Genomic DNA, 19,019 nt, shown 5'->3' with positions numbered 1-19,019 from the left:
GAAGCTATTTTTGGATTACCGTATACTTCCACATATGGTTCTATACTGCAGCCAACATTTGGATTTCTACAAACATAAGATTTTAACATTTAAGTTTGTATATGACTTGCTAAATACTGAGAGCTTTTTAGATGAAGTAGAAATTATTGTAATTTTAATCTTGATTTATTAATACTAAATGTTACTTTGAATATTTTTACTTCATTTTCTAATACTTGCGTATCTCAATCCTGTGTACTTTAACCTTTTTATACTTCCCCGACTGATTTTTAAATACTATACATACACATATATAAACACATACACACATGCACTCATACCCGCACACAGGATTAATGTCAATATACTGATGACCCAGTTATGCTTTTGGAGTTCTTTCGCTGTGGAGGGATCCAAATGAAGAACAATTTTCAACTTAATCCTAACAAGACAGAATTGTTTTGTGTTCTAGGCCCTCCTAGATAAGAGGAACTTCCAGTTTTGGTTCTTGATGGTAGGCTGACAGAACCAGGGCACAACAAACCATGGAGGGGGTCTCTTGTACTCACAACTCAAGTTGGCAACCAGGACCAGGAGGGCATTTGCACAAATCCACTTTGTGTACCAACTGCACCCTTTTTTCTTGTTTGAGGGCACTGCTGTTACATCTTGGTCCCTTCAAAGTGGACTGCTACAATGGGCTCTATGTAGGGCTGCCCTTAGAGATTATTCATAAACTGCAGCTGGGATGATGCAGGCAATTATATTTACAGTTTAATATACCCTCCATCATAGCTTGGCAAGGTGCTCTGGCTCCTTGTAGGCCATCATGTTCAGTACAAATTGTTGACTCCTATAGAACTCTTCACAGAGTGGAGCAAGATTATTTGCAGAAGCATCTCTGATCCGTTTTGCCCATCCCAGTAGGTCTGACAGGGTTGGCACAGTATTAGATCAGTGAGGGAGAATCTTTTGGGCTTAGTGAGTCAAAAAGTTCAGGAAATGCCTAACTTGACTCTGCTGGCATGTCACATGACCCTGAACAAGAGAGACATTTCTCTATCCTATCTTCCCCCTCACACATATACACATCTGAATAGCAGCATCTGGGTTTCAACTTCAGCCCAAGTGCTACCACTTCCGCTCAAAAAGGCCACCTCACACTATTGTTTAATTCTCCTTTAATTTTTGTATTTTCTATTTATATATGCCCTGTTCACCACCCTGAGTCCTTCGGGAGAAGGGCGGTATACAAATTTAATAAAATAAATAAATAAATAAATAAATATTCCCCAGGCATGTAAGCCTTGGGGAAAGGTACAGTTGCCTAGCATTCCCCGGGATTGCTTACCTTTCAGGTGGTGTTCTCTTTCTATTGACAGGCCCTGCATCCTACCTGAGGTTGCTCCTGGTTGTATGAAGCCTTCGTTCTTGAAGCAGCTTTGGAAAATGCTCTTTCGCAGCCTCTGCAAATTGCACAAGAATAAGGCGTGCTATCGAGAATAGCTGTTCTTGGGTGTTGGTGAACGCTGATGTCACCCAAAATGTTGTGGCATGTTACCTTTGAAACAAATGTCGTAGGTGACGCTATTTAATATTGTGATGTTTTTAAAATCAGTTTCAGTTGATTGAGTAAAGCAAAATACCGAATTATGAAATAAAAATAATTTTAAAGCAGGTACTTAGAAGTTTACAGCAATTATATTTTTAATACACGGATACAACACTTATCAGAAATAATTATATTTAAAATAGAAAGTAATATGGATTTTAATTTTTAATGCAGTTCTAATAATGAAGACTTTCTGGAGAAATAAAACAAAAAGATCTTTGCATAATATTAAGAAATTAAAATAGGTGTCAAAGTGAGTTTCTATGGGAAACGAGCTCCTCTGGACACAATGAGTGCATTGACGTACTGCCTTATAAACAAAGTGGGAACATGAACACTGTTGCGAGACACATGGAACCAATCAGCATCCATTTTGCAACCCTCAAAGCCTTACCACATGGGCAATGTAAAATATTTTGGCTATTTTCATGCCGAAGGGAAGATAAAGAAAAACATTTCTCTTAAAACTTCGGAGCCCCATCCCAAATGGGCTACATTCCTGCCCACTTTAACATATTATTCATCCACACCATATCCTTATTAAGTCCCAAAATGTTGGCTTGAATTTGATAGCTGGTTTTCCTGTCAGAAGAAACAGTTAAAAAGAACTGCTGAAGCTCCTTCTATAGTGAACTGAGAACTTTACTGCTTGTTTTCCCAAACAGTCTAATGCAGACATGTCAAATTCGTGACGTCACGTGACATTGTGCGGCATATCAGAGCTTTTCACCATTGCCGGCAATGGGGTGGGTGCAGTTTCTTCATGACACGTCCGGCCTATGGGCCGGCAGTTTGACACCCCTGGTCTAATGTGAAAATTCAATGTATGACTCTGACCTCATGGCTTGGGTTTTATAATCACAACTGGACCACAGCAGGTTAGTAAGGCTATCATAAATAGAACACAGAATGATTAAACTGGTAGATTTTGAAAATGTTAGTAATATGTAGATAGTATAATGAAAGAGAAACAACATTCAACAACAATGAGATAATTTCTTCCTTGGATGATTATGAACAAGATTAAACTGAACAGCTAACATCTTAAATGTATATAGTAAACCACATTTGAAATGAAGGATGCAATTTGGATGGCATGGTACCATTCCAGAAAAGATGCAGATTGAAGATTATGGACCATGGCATTGATTCGTTTTCCCTTTCCACAAATGGGCAGAAATATTGTACTCTAGAGTCTATAATTTACCAAGAGAGGAAGAGACTAAATGGGGATATGATAAATATTTATTAAGCACAGTATGGAACAATCAGCTCCCTAGAATTCAGGTAATATGAAATCTTCTGGAACTAGTTCAGAATAGACAAAAGAAAGCATAGTTTGTTACAAAAAGGCAGCAGTTGCTACCTGGCTCAGGTATTTTTAAAATCACAGAGGACAAGAATGTTTAATGGCTTAGTAAGGACTAAAGCAGTACTGAATGCTGTCCCAGATCAAATGTAGATTTTCCCATCACAGTGCCCTCCTGATAACTTAATTTCCAAACTTCACACTTATTATAGTTATTGGGAATACTGGATTATACAATCAAGTTCTCCAAGTAGCACCACAAAGAAGTCCATGCCTTTTTTCATTCCACATACAGATATCTAGAAATATCTGAGTGGCTACTGTTATTGACAGGAAATGAAACTAGATGGGCTTCTGGGCAACTGCATTTCAATATAATAGGGAAAAATGATTAAACTGAAAATGCTAGAAAAGGTTTTTTTTACTGAAAAGAAAGTACATTTCACTGCCCATTATTGTAACTGCCCATTATTGTACAGCAAAAAACTGTAAAGCTTATTAAACAACTGATTTTAAAAAAGGAAAGAACAAAAGCAATACATTTATTAGCACAATCAATTTTTAAAAAGGAAAGAACAAAAGCAATACATTTATTAGCACAATCAATTATGGAGGAACAAGAAAAAATATATAGCAAATATATTTGCTGCATAAACTACTTAGAAAATAAAGTTCTTATTTTTAGGAAGTACTATACTCCATTGCAGATGGTATTGCAGATGGTACGTAACTGGCGGTAGGAATCAATATAAAACACATAATTTTGGGTTGTAGGGAAGAATAAAAGCAAGACAACTCAATAGTAAATAGTACAAATAACTATCTCATGTTCAACTTTATTAGTAATATCTAAGTAGGAAAGTCGTAAACCACATTTTGTAATACCTCTTAGGGCAGGGGTGTCAAACTCAATTTCATTGTGGGCTGCATCAGCATTGCAGTTGCCCTCAGGGGGCCAGTTGGATATGCCTGGGTGGGCGTGGCCTACTGGGTGGGCCTGGGTAGAGTGCGTATAGCCTACTGGGTGGGCATGGCCAGCTCTACATCGTTCACATGAAGGGTGCCTATAGGGGCCTGGGCAGGAGTGGGACAGATCTGAGGGTCTCTGGCAGAAGGAGGGTCTCTGGGCCAGGGCCAAGGCAGTGGGGGCCGTTCCCTGTTTCCAGGATGGCTTCACAGGCCGCATGAAACCACTTCGCGGGCCGGATCTGGCCCCCGGGCCTTGTGTTTGACATGTCTGTCTTAGGGCAATTAGGAAAAGAGAAAGGTGGTTAATTCCCTCCCCCCTCCTACTTTTCATTACAAAGTGCATACGATGACTTTTCTTCATACTGAAATTTATTTTGAAGATCACTTGCATGAAAAAGAACTTGGAGCTGCTAAGAAGTATTTACAAAATGCACATAAGCTAAACTAGTTTGAAATTAAGAACAAAGCATAGCTGAAACACTCATAATATCTAGTTCAGCTCTCACATTTAAATAAAAAATGAAATTCTATTTACATATGTGATTTCATTAATTAAATTACTGCATATGCCCAAGGTATGCTCATTTCCCAACGCCCACTATTCTTCTTAGAAAATACTCTATGTCAGCTATTCCACTTTTTTAAAAAAAAGATACTGTATCCCAACTATTCTACTTTTTAAAAATATTCTTAGGGGAAAAAAAGAGAAGTCTTATTTCTGTTGCAAATTTGTCCAACTGCCCCAGCAAAATTCCCATTTTTCTTATTTTGGTGCTAAGCAGCAAAGAACCAATGTAACAGAGATCTTTTACATTTTAGTCAACAATGCATAAACTGCAATCACAGGATTGTGTAGTAATACATGACCGCACAAGTTCTACCCATCCACTTCTTGGTGTGCCTGTGGTCCCTAAGGCTGCCACCGAATATGACAGCAGGACAACTATTACACACACACATCTTACATATGCATAAGGAAAAAAAATTCAATCAAATTTAATGGAGGTGCGGCCTGACCTGTTTTGGAACAGAACAGAAATGACATGCATTCAGGCGTGAGAGGGATTCTAATCAAAATACTCATTAGCAGCAGCATTCCCAACTAAATCACAGCACTGACTTGGTCAGGGGAAAAATATAGACCAAACTCTGAATCATTGTAGGCAACTGAGATAAATAAAACCTCAAGGGTCCAAAGCTATATATTAGCAAATGAACTAGAACAATTAAACTCATTTTAAAAAAAAACAGTGGCTACTGCACATGTACCTATGCTATGGGTTAAACATCAAATATATCTGATTTTTTTTTACTAACTACTTCTATGATTATAGATGAAGCATTAGACATTATTCCATACACAGTACAATTTTTCACCAACAGAAACATAAGAAAATACTATATACTACATCTATGCAACTTTTTCAGTGGCCAATAATCTACCTTTTCATTGCTTCCATTTTTAAAAAGGTGCAAATGTTTAATAAAAAGTTTTTGTTGTGCAAACTGCAACTATGCTACCCGTTAAAAGCAAGCAAACTGGCAAGCCTATGCTATCTAGAAAGAGATCCACAGTCAGAAACTAAACTGTAATTTCAATATCAAAAGTGTATAACTGTCCTTTTGAGGGATTGCAAGCAAATATTTACAATTTGTTCATTAGAGAAATTCTAATCATTATGACTGGAAAGACCAGTATTTTGCCCAGACTCCAAGGAAAATGCAATTAAACAGATTTTTTTTTCTGTGACTTCTCACAGAAAATCACAATGGGCAGGTTGTTATCCTCCAGGAAAGATGTATCAATGAAAACATTTTATTAATTCTAACATGTCCCTGATTGGATTTTGATCCCATCCGCATCTATATTAATAGCATTTAGCATTTTTTCAGGGTCTGTTTTTGACAAAAGACTTATGTAAACATGGTCACAATCATCTTCAGAATGTAGATTTTCAATTTTTCTTCTCATGTTGTGCTACTACCCAGAACAATATAAGTTACAGTCAAGAAAAGTACATTAGTGGCAACATTCCCAATAAATTTTAGCTAGAAATATGCCACAATTCAAAATATCAAGAATGAAGTGTCTTGAAGATGAATTAAACTACTACTACCTTAACTTATTATTATTATGGTCTATAACTGCATTAAGATTTGATTGATAGATTAACTACAGAAATTCAAGCCAGATTTCCATACGTACATTTATATTATGAAAAGGTTTGCCTCTCTGAACTGTTATTCTTTCCAAGTAATGACTAGAGCAAATGTTTAATATTTCTTTTATGCCTAACATCTACAGCTATAATACCTGTTTCCTAAACAGGGGGAAAATAGGAGAAATTGGAGAAAACTAGATTTTAAAATTTTATGCAGTCTTATCAGTGTTTTTCACTAATTTTACTAGGGTGGGAAGAGAAAGAAATGTTTCAAACTGTACTTAATTCATATATTTCCACATTGAGCTTGAATATAAACTGCATTAATCTGAGATTCTCATGCATTCTATATTACCTATACTAAAACAATATATACCAAATTCAATGTATTACCTTTTATAGTTGTGTATTCCAGATAATTTTATAACATACTTGTTTAAAATAAGATGGGTACCTAATGCCACAACTGCCATTAGATGGCAGTGTTCAACAGCTTTCTATTGAAATATTAGGTTAAGGATTGGTTTCACAATCTTTACACAGTAATTAAGTAGTGGAATATGGTAGCTATATAGGTTCCTTCTTTTAAAATGCTTAGCTTTGAGAAAAGTTTTAAGGTTTATAAATTGATGTTGGATTTTAGACCCTGGGATTAACAGAACAGAACTTGATAAAATTTTATAAATTATCTAAAACGTGGGTATGCAAAAAGCTGGAAGCTCAACCACCTTCAACATCTCTCCTAATGAAATTGCAAAACAGCAGCTTTCCTGAGGTGCCACATCAAAATTTGAATTGGTTACTTAGTGGAAATAATTTTAAGGTATATAGGCTTTTCTACTAGTCACTATAGAATATTGCATGCTGAAGAAAAACATTTTTTTTAAATGTTAAACCAAAGTCATGACCATATTTTCAATGTTCAATTACTCTTCAAACTAAATTATATTTCATAATGTTCTAGAATTGGTATTAAACATTTGGATGCTTTCCTAGGGAAAAAATGTAATGTTCCCCTCTCTTCTCATATTATTAAACTGGATTGGCATTTGGCATTCATTAGATAAGGTAGCAAACTTTACATAGAAACCGATTTATATATACACGAAAAGGAATTGCAGGAAGGTAAGTGCAATTTTAGATTGATTAAATGAGAAAGCATCATTTGTACTGGACATTCTTTCTAGGCTGCAATCTGTCCTAGAGATGACAGGTTCAAAATAGCAAGCCTTGGAAGCAGCAACGCAGGTTTTAAAGACAGACAGACCAGGCAGTTTGTTTCCTGAACTTTGCTGGTTTACAAAATATTCCCACGTGAGTAACAATGCCCAACATTCAGGACACACCTGCAATATTGGTTAAATGAGGTTAATAATATTCCCAATTAGATAACATTACTAGAAACTAGTAATTTAGATCCCTTTATAGGCATAGCTTCATATTCCCAGCTGTCTGTCCAACTTACTTATTTCTGACCAGATTTTACGGTTACCCATAGAGATCCAAGTTATTTTCAGAGCCCCTTCTTCTGGAATGCTTCCCCATTTACTTTCACAGATGAACCATTTTTCATTGTTCTATCACTAAAATTCCAGTCAACAGGAGAAAAAAGTTGAAGAGTCTTTTTGTGTGTCCAGTAGGGATTAAGTATGAAGGTAACAGCACTCAATCCTGTTAATACAACAGTAAAATATAAGAGTCCCAGATTTTCCATCACAGCATACCAATTGGAAAGACACACCCACCACATGTGGTAGGTAAGCATCATGCGGCAGTGAAACATGTGGACCATTATCCACTGACTTGCCTTCCAAAACAAAGTATTAGCCCGGCCAGCCTAGAGAAGAAAAAAAAAGAAATCCAAGTTAAAAAGATACCAAATAGATAAAATTGAAACATATTTCATGTGAAACAAGAACTATATTTGCAAAGTTAAAGCATTATGGAATCTTACTACTTCCAAGTTTAGTGAAAGAGTTATGAAAGAAGCAGGGAATCTGAAACAAAACTAGCTTGTGAGTAAGAACTTGATTAAACATCTGGATGACCTTTTGGAAGACAAAATGGAATGTCACCAAGAAAAATTATTAGGAAGTAGGCATAAGTTCTTCCAATTCCAGCAGATTCATGCTTTTTTGTCACATGACTGAAAAGGATCGCTCAAAGGAAAAATAACCTTTTGCATATGCCAAGACAGCAACTTTTTAATCCATGCCCTACAAGAGTTACAGAACTGGAAAATGCAGGAGAAAATGTCCCAACACATAAATCTTGGAAGGCTGCTCCAAAAAGAGACTTATTCCACAATAGATCTATATTTTATCTCTAGAGTTTGTCAAATCCATAGAAAATAATACTGGCTACTTAATTTAAATAAAAGGAGGGATGTCCCCTGCCAAACTATCCTAGGCTGTATTATTAGGAAGTAGAATTCAATTGAGGAGAGCCAGTCTAATCTAGTACAGGAGTCCCCAACCTGTAGGCCGTGGGACAGGCTGGCAAGTGCACACGTTTGCATGCACCCCCCCCCACTTGCGCTAGTGCCACAGCTGCAGGGCTCAAAAACAGGACACTGCACCTCAGAGCACGAAAACAGTCCGCTGCTGCATGGTGCACAAATGGGCACCGCCACACCGTGGGGCGCAAAAACGGGCTGCCGCCACACTGCAAGCCACAAAAATGATTGCTGCCGCGGCACTCAAAAATGGGGCATCGCCGCATCACAGGGCGCAAAAATGGGCTGCCGCCACGCTGCAAGGCACCAAAATGGGCACCGCCACACTGTAGGGTGCAAAAATGGGTGCTGCCGCACCACAGAGCACAAAATCACCACGCTGCAAGGCACAAAAACAGCCGCCACGCAGGAACAAGGTGCTGTGCCACGCAAGAATGGAGCAGGGCTAGGGAGTATCACACAGGCGCTAGCCCCACCCCGTTTGTGGCACATGTGTGCTCATGGCCCCCTGCACATGCACACATGTAAAATGCTTCCCCCTCCCTTTTCCTCCGGTCCACCAACTGACAAAGGCTGGTGACCTCTGATCTAGTAGTTAAGGCAATATGCTAAAAAGCGGGAGACTGTGAGTTCTAGTCCCACCTTAGCCATGAAAGCCAGCTGGGTTACCTTGGGCCAATCACCCTCTCTTAGCCTAACCAAGCTCACTGAGTAATTGTTGTGGAGAAAACAGGAGGAAGATGTCTGCTCTATTTGTAAAAATAATAAAGGCAGGATATAAATACAATTGTCTTTTAGTATTCTAAATCCATCTTATTAAACATCTTCATGGTATTCAAAGGAATCTTCTAATAAAGGCAATATAACATTGGAGGCTTCAGTATTCTGGTATAAACTTACTTTAACATGCAATATGTCTCAATATCCCCAGAGAATAGCCTGAATCCTAAGGTAGGGAAAATATGGAAAGTTCTAACACTCTCCCTTCTTCTACTCACTCAGGATGTTACTTAGCAATATAAATCATGTTTTATGTGAGCTCAGTCAACTATACTAGTACAGTATGTTCAATTCCAGCAGTATCTCAAGGGAAACATTTGAATTTTTATCCAGGTTCCAAAACTGCTATGACTATTATTACACCTAAACATAAACAGATGGCCAGAAACCTCCTAGCACAGCAAATGATACCAACTTGATCTTGACATCCATATGGAAGCATTATAACCCACAGTGTTTAAATTGCTCAGTTGTTCCTATGAATTTAATTCTTCCTTAATATTTTGAAAGAAATCCTGGAGATCATATCTGCTTAGAAACACCACAGTTTGACAAAGCAGTTCTTCATCTAATATGTAATAGTGGGTAGTCCGTAACTAGTCAAATATAATAAAAAGTATACCAAAATGTTTTTCAAATTATGTTACTTACAATTAGGTTCAAAATATTAATATTTTCACGTGGTTATCCAGATTCTCAATCTTCATAAATTAAGTGTCATATTAAACACAACCGAGGTATTAATATTTTCTCTTTTACTTTTAATATTAAAATCTAGAAAGGACAGGTTGGGTTTATACAATTTATTCTTTTGTTTTCTAGTTATTTTAATGTAGAGAAAGCTAGCTGGGCTCACACAATATATTCAGTCAAGAATTGGAAAAGTATAGCCTAGAATGACAGGCACCCAACAGAATCCCTTTTACCTCCTCTATTAACATAATTTTGCAACTGCTATACCCCTGGGCAATTCCCAGGGATTAAAAAAATAATGCATGTCTTATGGCCAAAGGGAAATTGTCCTTTACATATTATAGTGGTTGGGTTCAAACAAACTATGTTATGGCTCAGTATAATGTATGAACCAACCACCACTTGGAACTATCATTTTTTCCTTTTTTTCCCCTCTAAAGCCCGATTTATTACTTGGGAAACTATACTGAATTGGGGTTGGCAAGGTTATAGTCTTTCCAATGTTTAAGCAAAGCTCCCATCACTCCTAGACACAGGCTGAGCTGTTTTGGAACTCAGCAATATCTAAGAGAACACAAACTTCCTACCTGTATATTAAGTAATAAGCATTACTTGGTGCTTGGTGGAGCAGTGGGCTAATGCCTCCTTCAGTAACACCAGCTGCCTGCAATTAGTGCAGGTTCGCATCCCACCAGGCTCAAGGTTGACTCAGCCTTCCATCCTTCCGAGGTAGGTAAAATGAGGACCCAGATTGTTGGGGGCAATTAAGCTGACTTTGTAATAATGCCGCTTGGGGGGGGGGTGAAAGCTCTAATAAGCAGGCATATACATAGAATGAATGCTATTGCTAAGCACATTGATTTGTGCTTTAGATTGTAAGCCGCCCTGAGTCTTCGGAGAAGGGCGGGATATAAATGGGATTAAAATTTAAAAAATTAAATTAAAAGTAATAAGCAGTCTTTGACCTGATTTTTAAGATTTCAAACTTACACATAAGCATAAACTGAAATAGACTAAATTGTTTGCATTTCTGTCATAAACGTTTACATTACAATGCTGTTTTCAATTTGCAGTCTGAAGAACAATCTATAGTATTATGATTGCAGTATAGAGAGTTCTGTTGTTTTAAACAAATACTATTCATACCGCGTTTCCCCGGCTTGTATTATTATTATTTTTTGCCTCCAAAAGAGGCACCAGGCCTTATATTCGGGGGATGTCTTATCCGAGCCACTGCTTGCTTTCTTCTGTGGCCGCTTGCGGCCAGACGCTGCATGTCGCATCGTGCCAGTACCACCGCTCATGGCAGGCCACATGGTGCATCGCGATGGTGCCAATGTGCCATGTGGCATCTGGCTGCAAGGGGCCGCAAAAGAAGTCAGGCATTGGCGTGTGGGAGGCCTGGCTGCAGGTGTGCTAAGATAAGTGGGTGCAGGGCATGTGAGGAAGCTTCTCAACCCCCACCCCAGCTTTTTACTCACCCCACCTCCTACAAGCAGAGACGGTGGGACAGGGTTTTAACTAAGGCTTATTTGTGGGATAGGGTTTATATTAGGGCCTATGTAAAACTCAAGCTAGGGCTTATTTTTGGGATAGGTCTTATTTTGGGGGCAACACAGTATATTCAATTAATAAAGCTAAATGACCACAAGTGACTCAAAATGGCATATTCAAAAGATTGTAAAACACACTATCCCAGTAAAGTAGCTTTAAGGGACAGCTTCTGAACCGCTGCATATACAACTCTCCTCTTCTTATTGCTTTCTATGCCACCTCTAAATGAAGGGAGCAAGAGTTTCCATTTGCTGTCACTTGCCTTGTCTTTCCTAATGGCACATATGATTCACTTCGCCTTAAGGTCTTAAAAAAAGAGAAGCTGTTATATTATGTCATGACCTCACATACAAGGTTTTACATGACTTCCTCAAATGTATGAACATTGTTGATATCAGAATGTAGTTGCAGGAAATAAACATTCTCCAAACAGAACTCAAGATTATTATTTTCTTTGATGGTGATATTCCAGGGCAGTCAAACAATCCACAAAAATAGCAATTTTAATCTATGGTTCCATGTTGCAGAAAAACAATCCAATTATGTACATAGTTCATGATATTTTAAAATGGGACACTATGTGTGTTTCATATAGAACCACATCTTATTGAACTACTTAAAGCAGTAGTCTTCTATTTGGTGTGGTGTATCTGCCCCATGTGCTAAACCTATCATAGATTGAAATTCTTAATACAACTTTAGTTCTTCATTGGAATACACACTAATTTTCAACATGAACTAGTTTAAATGAGATTACAGTTCATGTAACTAATCACTGTGATTAGCTACAAAGGAAAAGGACAGAGCAATCATAGCCTCCCCGCCCTGCCCCAGATAGCACCATTGAATGGAATTGACAATTACATGGCTAATTTCTACCAGCATTATTTCGAATCTTAAATGCTTCATCACTCTTCCAGTGATCTGTCCCACTGTCTTCAAACTGGCTGGGGACAAGTACAGAAAGTTGTTTACCCCTAACCAGGTTTATTGATTCTCCAATATTTTTCCAGAAGTGTTTTGAATGCATTTGTATTCTAAAACACAGTTCTAAATTAAATTTAAAATAGCATGTGTAAATTTAATAAACACATTTCATCTGGAAAGCTCAATAAAGGTAAATATCCTATTAAAAATGAATTATTCAATTAGGAATTATTCCTAGCTGCTGTTCTGTCACTTAATGTTCTAGATATAAGAATCAGCTAATCTTTTCAGGAGTGCATTTATTATTTTTATTTTATTTTTTATTTTATTAAATTTATATACCACCCTATTCCCGTAGGACTCAGGGCGGTTTACAGGGAGGGTTAAAAACAGACATACAAAAATTAAAATCAGATTAAAATTAATTAAATCAAGTCCCAAAATTTAAACTAAAACCCAATAAAATTAAAACCCCTCAGCCTGGGCCAGACAGCTCGAAGAGCCAGGTTTTCAGGTCCCGGCGAAATGAGCGAAGGTCGGGGGTAGTCCTAAGTTCCATGGGGAGTTGGTTCCATAGGTCTGGCGCGCCCACAGAGAACGCTCTTCCCCTGGGAATAACCCGCCGGCATTCCTTAACTGGCAGTATCCAGAGCGCACAGGACGAAGGGAGCTTGAGGCCGGCAGCAGGTGTTCCCTCAGATAACCCGGACCCAAGCCATACCGGAAGCCAATGTAGCTCGCGGAGTAGAGGTGTTACATGGGAGTATCGGGAAACCCCCATCACAACTTGCGCGGCCGCATTCTGCACCAGTTGAAGCCTACATGGGCAGCCCCATGTAGAGAGCGTTGCAGTAGTCTAAACGGGAGGTCACAAGCGCATGGGTGACTGTGCATAGGGCATCTCGGTCCAGATAGGGTCGCAACTGGCGTACCAGGCGAACCTGGGCAAAAGCCCCCCTGGTCACGGCTCCTATGTGGTCTTCAAAATTGAGCCGTGAATCCAGGAGGACGCCCATGTTGCGAGCCCTATCAACGGGGTGTAACACCTCACCCCCCATCGTTAAAGATGGAATAGTCTGGTTAACCCGAGATGCCGGTATGCACAGCCACTCAGTCTTGGCAGGATTGAGACGAAGCCTGTTTCTCCCCATCCAGACCCGGACCACCTCCAGGCAACGGGACATCACGGCGAGGGCATCGCTGGGTTGGTTCGGGGTGGAGAAAAAAAGTTGGGTATCATCAGCATACTGATGATACCCCACCCCGAAACCACGAATGATCTCGCCCAGCGGCTTCATATAGATGTTGAACAAAAGGGGAGAGAGAACCGACCCCTGAGGAACTCCACAAACGAGAGGCCTCGGGGCGGACCTCTGCCCTCCCGTCAACACCGACTGCGAGCGGCCCAGGAGATAGGAGAACCACTGCAAAACAGTGCTTCCCACTCCCAACCCTGAGACGCCGCAGTAGGATACCATGGTCGATGGTATCGAAAGCCGCTGAGAGATCTAATAGGACTAGGAAAGAGGAACAACCCCTGTCCCGCCAGAGATCATTCACCAGCGCGACCAATGCCGTCTCCGTGCTGTGCCCGGGCCTGAAACCCGATTGGTACGGGTCCAGATAATCATAATTATGACACTCTTCTGTAACAGTTAACATCTGTTGGTATATGAAGAACACTAGCAATGAGGACCTCAAAGCAGCTATGTGCTCAGACATGAGCCTAGGCCTGATCACTCAGAGACTCTGGAAATTCATACAATAACAGAGAGGAGATGGAGGATTGGGTTCTAGATAGGAGATTCAACAAGAAAATAGTGGAGAGTGAGGGTTGTAACCTGAACCTTGAGGAATAAAATGTTTTATTACTGAAACAAGTTGTCATCATGCTCTCAGAGCTGCTGCAGTTCTAGCCTGTCTTGCCATATGGGGACTAGTCCAGACAAGATATGCAATTCTATATAGCCACCATAGCTGTAATCTCAATTTGCTTTCTAGCTAGTCAGAGAGAATTGCTCTCACTGCTCTCTCACCTTTAAAAGCATCCAAGACATGCAAGTGAAAGGTGTACTCATTTCAAGTAGCATTCCCATCAAAGGTATGTAATGTCCAGATTTTATGTTGGTTATCAGACCCAAAAAACCACCAAAAGCAAGAAAATGGTGAACAACTACAAATAAATCAAATGTTTTAAAGATAAAATTAGAGACATGAACGGCTACATTTTCCAGCAAAAAGAAGCCAGAGGCTATGAGGCAACTAAACCAACTCCAGTCCTGCTGGGAATAAACCACGTCAGCTTGAAAAACTGGATCTAAAAGCAAAGCCCAGAAGCCAGCCACACAACTCTGAATGCCAAACACGCCTCGTGTGGCAGTCAGATTCCAAAAGACTTTCTCCTTCGCTGGCAATGAGCGGTAAGTCATACTCAACCATGAAGACAAAAAATGTGAAAAACAAAATATTCCCAAGTAGAGAAAGAAGCCAATGGCCACTAGTGCCAAACGAACTTCCCACAGAAAATAATTCCAGGCAAATATGGATCTAGATGTTGCCTCATCATTTTGAAGATTCATGTCTTCTACTTATGTTGAAGTGATTTGGGGAGCATCTACTAGTCAGGTCCACTTGGGAATCTTGAACTTTTGCTCATGCAGTGAGGAGCAACCAAATTCTCATTGTCATCTGTAGAAAAAAATAATAAAAAAGTTCTATACAGGAATACACACATGCTTACACATTAACATTTTATACCTAGTTCTAAGAAATCATACAGACTCAGTTTACAGAAAGCACTAAGAGGTCCTTCAGTTTGGGTAAAGCTTCTTGTATGACAAAATGGCTTAGAATTTTGTGTAAAGCAATAATTATTCAACAAACTGATTAAGTAAACATCATATGGGAATCCAACTATGCATTACTAGTAGCAATGCAGAAGTTCCTTGGATTTCTTGCACATACTGTACTTCTGCAATTAACACTGAAATTAAAGAATCATACATTCTTAGTACCTGTCATCAGCCATATTAGTGTGGCTCTGAATCCAGATACTATCCTATATAAACAAGTCATGTCCTTGTAATTGAAATTAAATTGTGTAAATATATACTTACTGTAATGAACTTTTTAAGCTATTTAAAAAAAATGTTAGAGTTGCATGCACCTAACTGAAAAATGCTGAGGAGAAAACTAAAGATGGCATGGGGGATAGCTGGCTGACAAGAAATCCACAGTCACCTTCCTTGATCTGTGCCTTCCACAAGGATTGAACTTATTAAGATGGGCCTGCAGAATAGCTTAGAGAAAATTATGGTTGGCTAATGTGCAACTCAATACATTATATAAATCCTGTCAGAGTAACTAGTATATGGTTTGATATATTCTGTGAATCTAAACATTCAAGTCAATTCAGATAAACATGGTTAACTAAAACTAAAATAAATTTCAGATAAACATGGTTAACTAAAACATGAATTAGCAGGAACAGAGTTATGAGCTAAATAAAAATAGATAATCAGTGGTTTATAGCCAACTGTGTGTTCTTTCACTGTATCTTACTTACCCTGTATTGATTCACACTGTCAGGAAAATGAAGTTGCACATACAAGCTAGGAGGCTACTTAGGGAACACTGTGGCCCTAATAGGTAACTGCTGTACTTTGCAGGCAATTTCACAGGTGCATATGACTGCCTAGTCCAGGGGTAGGCAACCTCGGCTCTTTTATGACTCATGGACTTCAACTCCCAGAATTCCTGAGTCAGCTATGCTGACTCAGGAATTCTGGGAGTTGAAGTCCATGAGTCATAAAAGAGCCGAGGTTGCCTACCCCTGGACTAGTCATTAGCAGGGAAGGGATGTTTTCAAGCTTTCTTCCATTGTGCCTTGTAGATGGATTTAAGTAAGCACTAAGTTCCAGATGCGTATTTCATTCCTAGCCATTATAAGCACATTATGCACCTTTATTCAAATCTGGATCACAATAATTAACCCTTAACTGAAAATAAATTAATATAAACACACACAAACAGAAAAAATATGTAGTACTTACTAATATCCTACCAGATATTTTTAGCAATTGTTCCTGATTTCTGATTTTTTTAAAAAAATAGTATTTATTTCTCTGAGGACAATAATGGTTACATTTTTCCCCTTAGAGTTGACAGGCACTCAGTTGATGGACTGTCTGCCATTACACAAAAATCAGGTATGCCTAATTCAGAGTTGAATTCCCAATTCTATGCTGGCTTAGGATGATGAGAGCGGGACTCCAACACAGAACTGAAGCGACAGCTAGCTCAACATTATCATCCCACCCAAAGGTATTTTTAAAATAAATTTCTGCAGCCTGATCCTTTTAACTTGGAAATACAAAAAGCTAAGTATGCCACTGTCACTAGATGCTCACCCTATAATGTTAATAATTTCATATAAGGTAATTCTCCTGATGATCATCTTCCAAAATTCTGTCTTCCCAAGTCCTTTCTCCATAGACCTCAATGCTTAAGAAAACCTTTCTGGGTAATGCAGACAACCAAGCCATCCCCAAAGCCCAAGGCTTCTCCAGATTAATTCTTGTCTAGCAACAGATTTAATATAAGTAAAGCCTTGTTGTGACACCCTTATTAATAAACACCTAAAATGTTGAGAGAGAAAAAAACTGTTTTTAGAGAAGAGTGGCTACGCTAATAACTCTGAAGAAACCCTGAGGGACAGGGAAAAGTAATACTGTATCCCAAAAATTACACTTCCAAATTACAGGTAGTCCTCAACTTATGACCACAATTGAGCCCAACTTTTCTGTTGCTAAGTGAAACATTTGTTAAATGAATTTTGCCCCATTTTACAATGCTTTCTTGCCACAGTTGTTAAGTGACTCATTACAGTTCAGTTAGTAACACAGTTGTTAAGTGAATCTCCCCCTTTGACCTTGCTAGTAAAAGAGGTCAGAGAAGGTGGCCACATGGCCCCCCAGGACACAGCAACCGTCATAAATAGGAACCTGTTGCCAAGTGTCCAAATTTTGATCACAGCACCACGGGAACGCTCCGAAGGTTTAAGTGTGAAAAAACGGTCGTTAAGTGGCTTTTTTTTAAACTTTTTGTAACTTGGAACGGTCATTAAGCGAACTCTTATAAAGCGAGGACTACCTGCACTCCCCCTCAGATCTCCTCGCCCTGGTCTCTCTGGTTCCCTAAAGAAATGCGAATTAAGCATCACTTCTGCTAAAAGCGTCTTCCGGTATTGTAAAACTAACCGAGAAAAAAAAAAAAAAAACCACCGCCGACGCCGACGCCACCCAACCCGGAGAGCAACCGGCTCCCTTCGTCCCTGGCGGCTGGGCAAACGGAAACCCGGGGCTATTCGGGGCTTATGGTGTACATCCGTGTCCCAACTTCAGCCTTTAAAAAAAAAAAACACGCTGGCATCCGAGAAGGGGGTTGTGTTTATTCTTACTTCCCCTCTACACACACACACACACACAACACAGACACTTAAATGTTTACCACAGCCTTCTTTATTCGTGCCAGTCAGGGGTCTTCAAACTTGGCCCTTTTATGACTTGTGGACTTCAACTCCCAGAATTCCTCAGCCAGCAAAGCTGGCTGAGGAATTCTGGGAGTTGAAGTCCACAAGTCATAAAAGGGCCAAGTTTGAAGACCCCTGTAAATATAGACATTCAACACGAAGTAAAATCAGCACGAAACCCCAGAAGCCCCCCCGCCTCGGTCAGAGATATTACCACAGCCGAGGGAGGAGGAGGAAAACTGCAGCTCGCCCAAAAGGAAGCCGCGTTTTCTCTCCTCAAGGCTTCTCCTAAATGCCGCGCCGCTAACTATTCCGAAGCGGTCCTTACCGGTTTTACACCAAAAGGTCTCTCTCGCTCGGTCGCTTTTCTCTTCCTCTTCGCAACTACCCCAATCTGCCTTCCGTTTTGCTTCTCTGGAAGTTTTGGGTTGGTTTGGGTTGGGTTGGGTTTTTTTTTTTTTAAATGTCCTCTTCCCGTCACGCGCTTAGCAACACCGCCCCCCCTCCCCCTCCTCCTCCTCCTCCTCGCTCCTCGCGGTCAGCCGGGTCCAAAGCAACCGCCGAGGACGCCAGGTTCGCTTTCTGTGGCGCGCTCGCGGACCGGGCCGCGCACGCGCCTTCGTTTCCCCTTTTCTTCCATCCTCTCGTCAGCTAAAACGGGTTGGGGCGAACCATTTGGCCCACTCGGAGAGGGGGGGAGGAAAGAGGAACGTAGAGTCGCCGTGGGGAACCAGTTTCTGAGGCAGATGGGCGTGAAATCGAAATGGACGAGTCAATTTCTTCGAAATAAGAACGAAGTCAAAACCTCGCACGCACCATAAACGACCCGCCTTGGCAAATATTAGCTGTGACTCTTTAGACCAGGGGTCTTCAAACTTGGCCCTTTTATGACTTGTGGACTTCAACTCCCAGAATTCCTCAGCCAGCTTTGCTGGTTGAGGAATTCTGGGAGTTGAAGTCCACAAGTCATAAAAGGGCCAAGTTTGAAGACCCCTGCTTTAGACGCCTAAAAGGCGCTCTCTCCAGTTCTGTTGGACTTTTAACCCTAG

The 19,019-nt window shown here is 39.8% G+C and overlaps 1 protein-coding gene across 1 annotated transcript; it reads right to left on the bottom strand.

Annotated features, from left to right (window-relative positions):
• Positions 1 to 1,668: 1,668 nt before the first annotated feature.
• On the bottom strand, positions 1,669 to 18,468 carry CLN8 (CLN8 transmembrane ER and ERGIC protein). Its single transcript, XM_083348256.1, has 3 exons — positions 18,299 to 18,468; positions 14,477 to 15,128; positions 1,669 to 7,868 (listed from the first exon to the last, which is right to left on the bottom strand). Exons 2-3 carry the CDS (start codon positions 15,017 to 15,019, stop codon positions 7,545 to 7,547), a joined length of 867 nt encoding a protein of 288 aa, XP_083204382.1. The 5' UTR covers positions 15,020 to 15,128; positions 18,299 to 18,468; the 3' UTR covers positions 1,669 to 7,544.
• Positions 18,469 to 19,019: the final 551 nt, after the last annotated feature.

This window comes from Vipera ursinii, assembly GCF_947247035.1.
Source record: "Vipera ursinii genome assembly, chromosome: 1".
Classification (NCBI taxonomy): domain Eukaryota; kingdom Metazoa; phylum Chordata; class Lepidosauria; order Squamata; family Viperidae; genus Vipera; species Vipera ursinii.
This window is presented reverse-complemented; position numbering and strand designations above follow the sequence as displayed.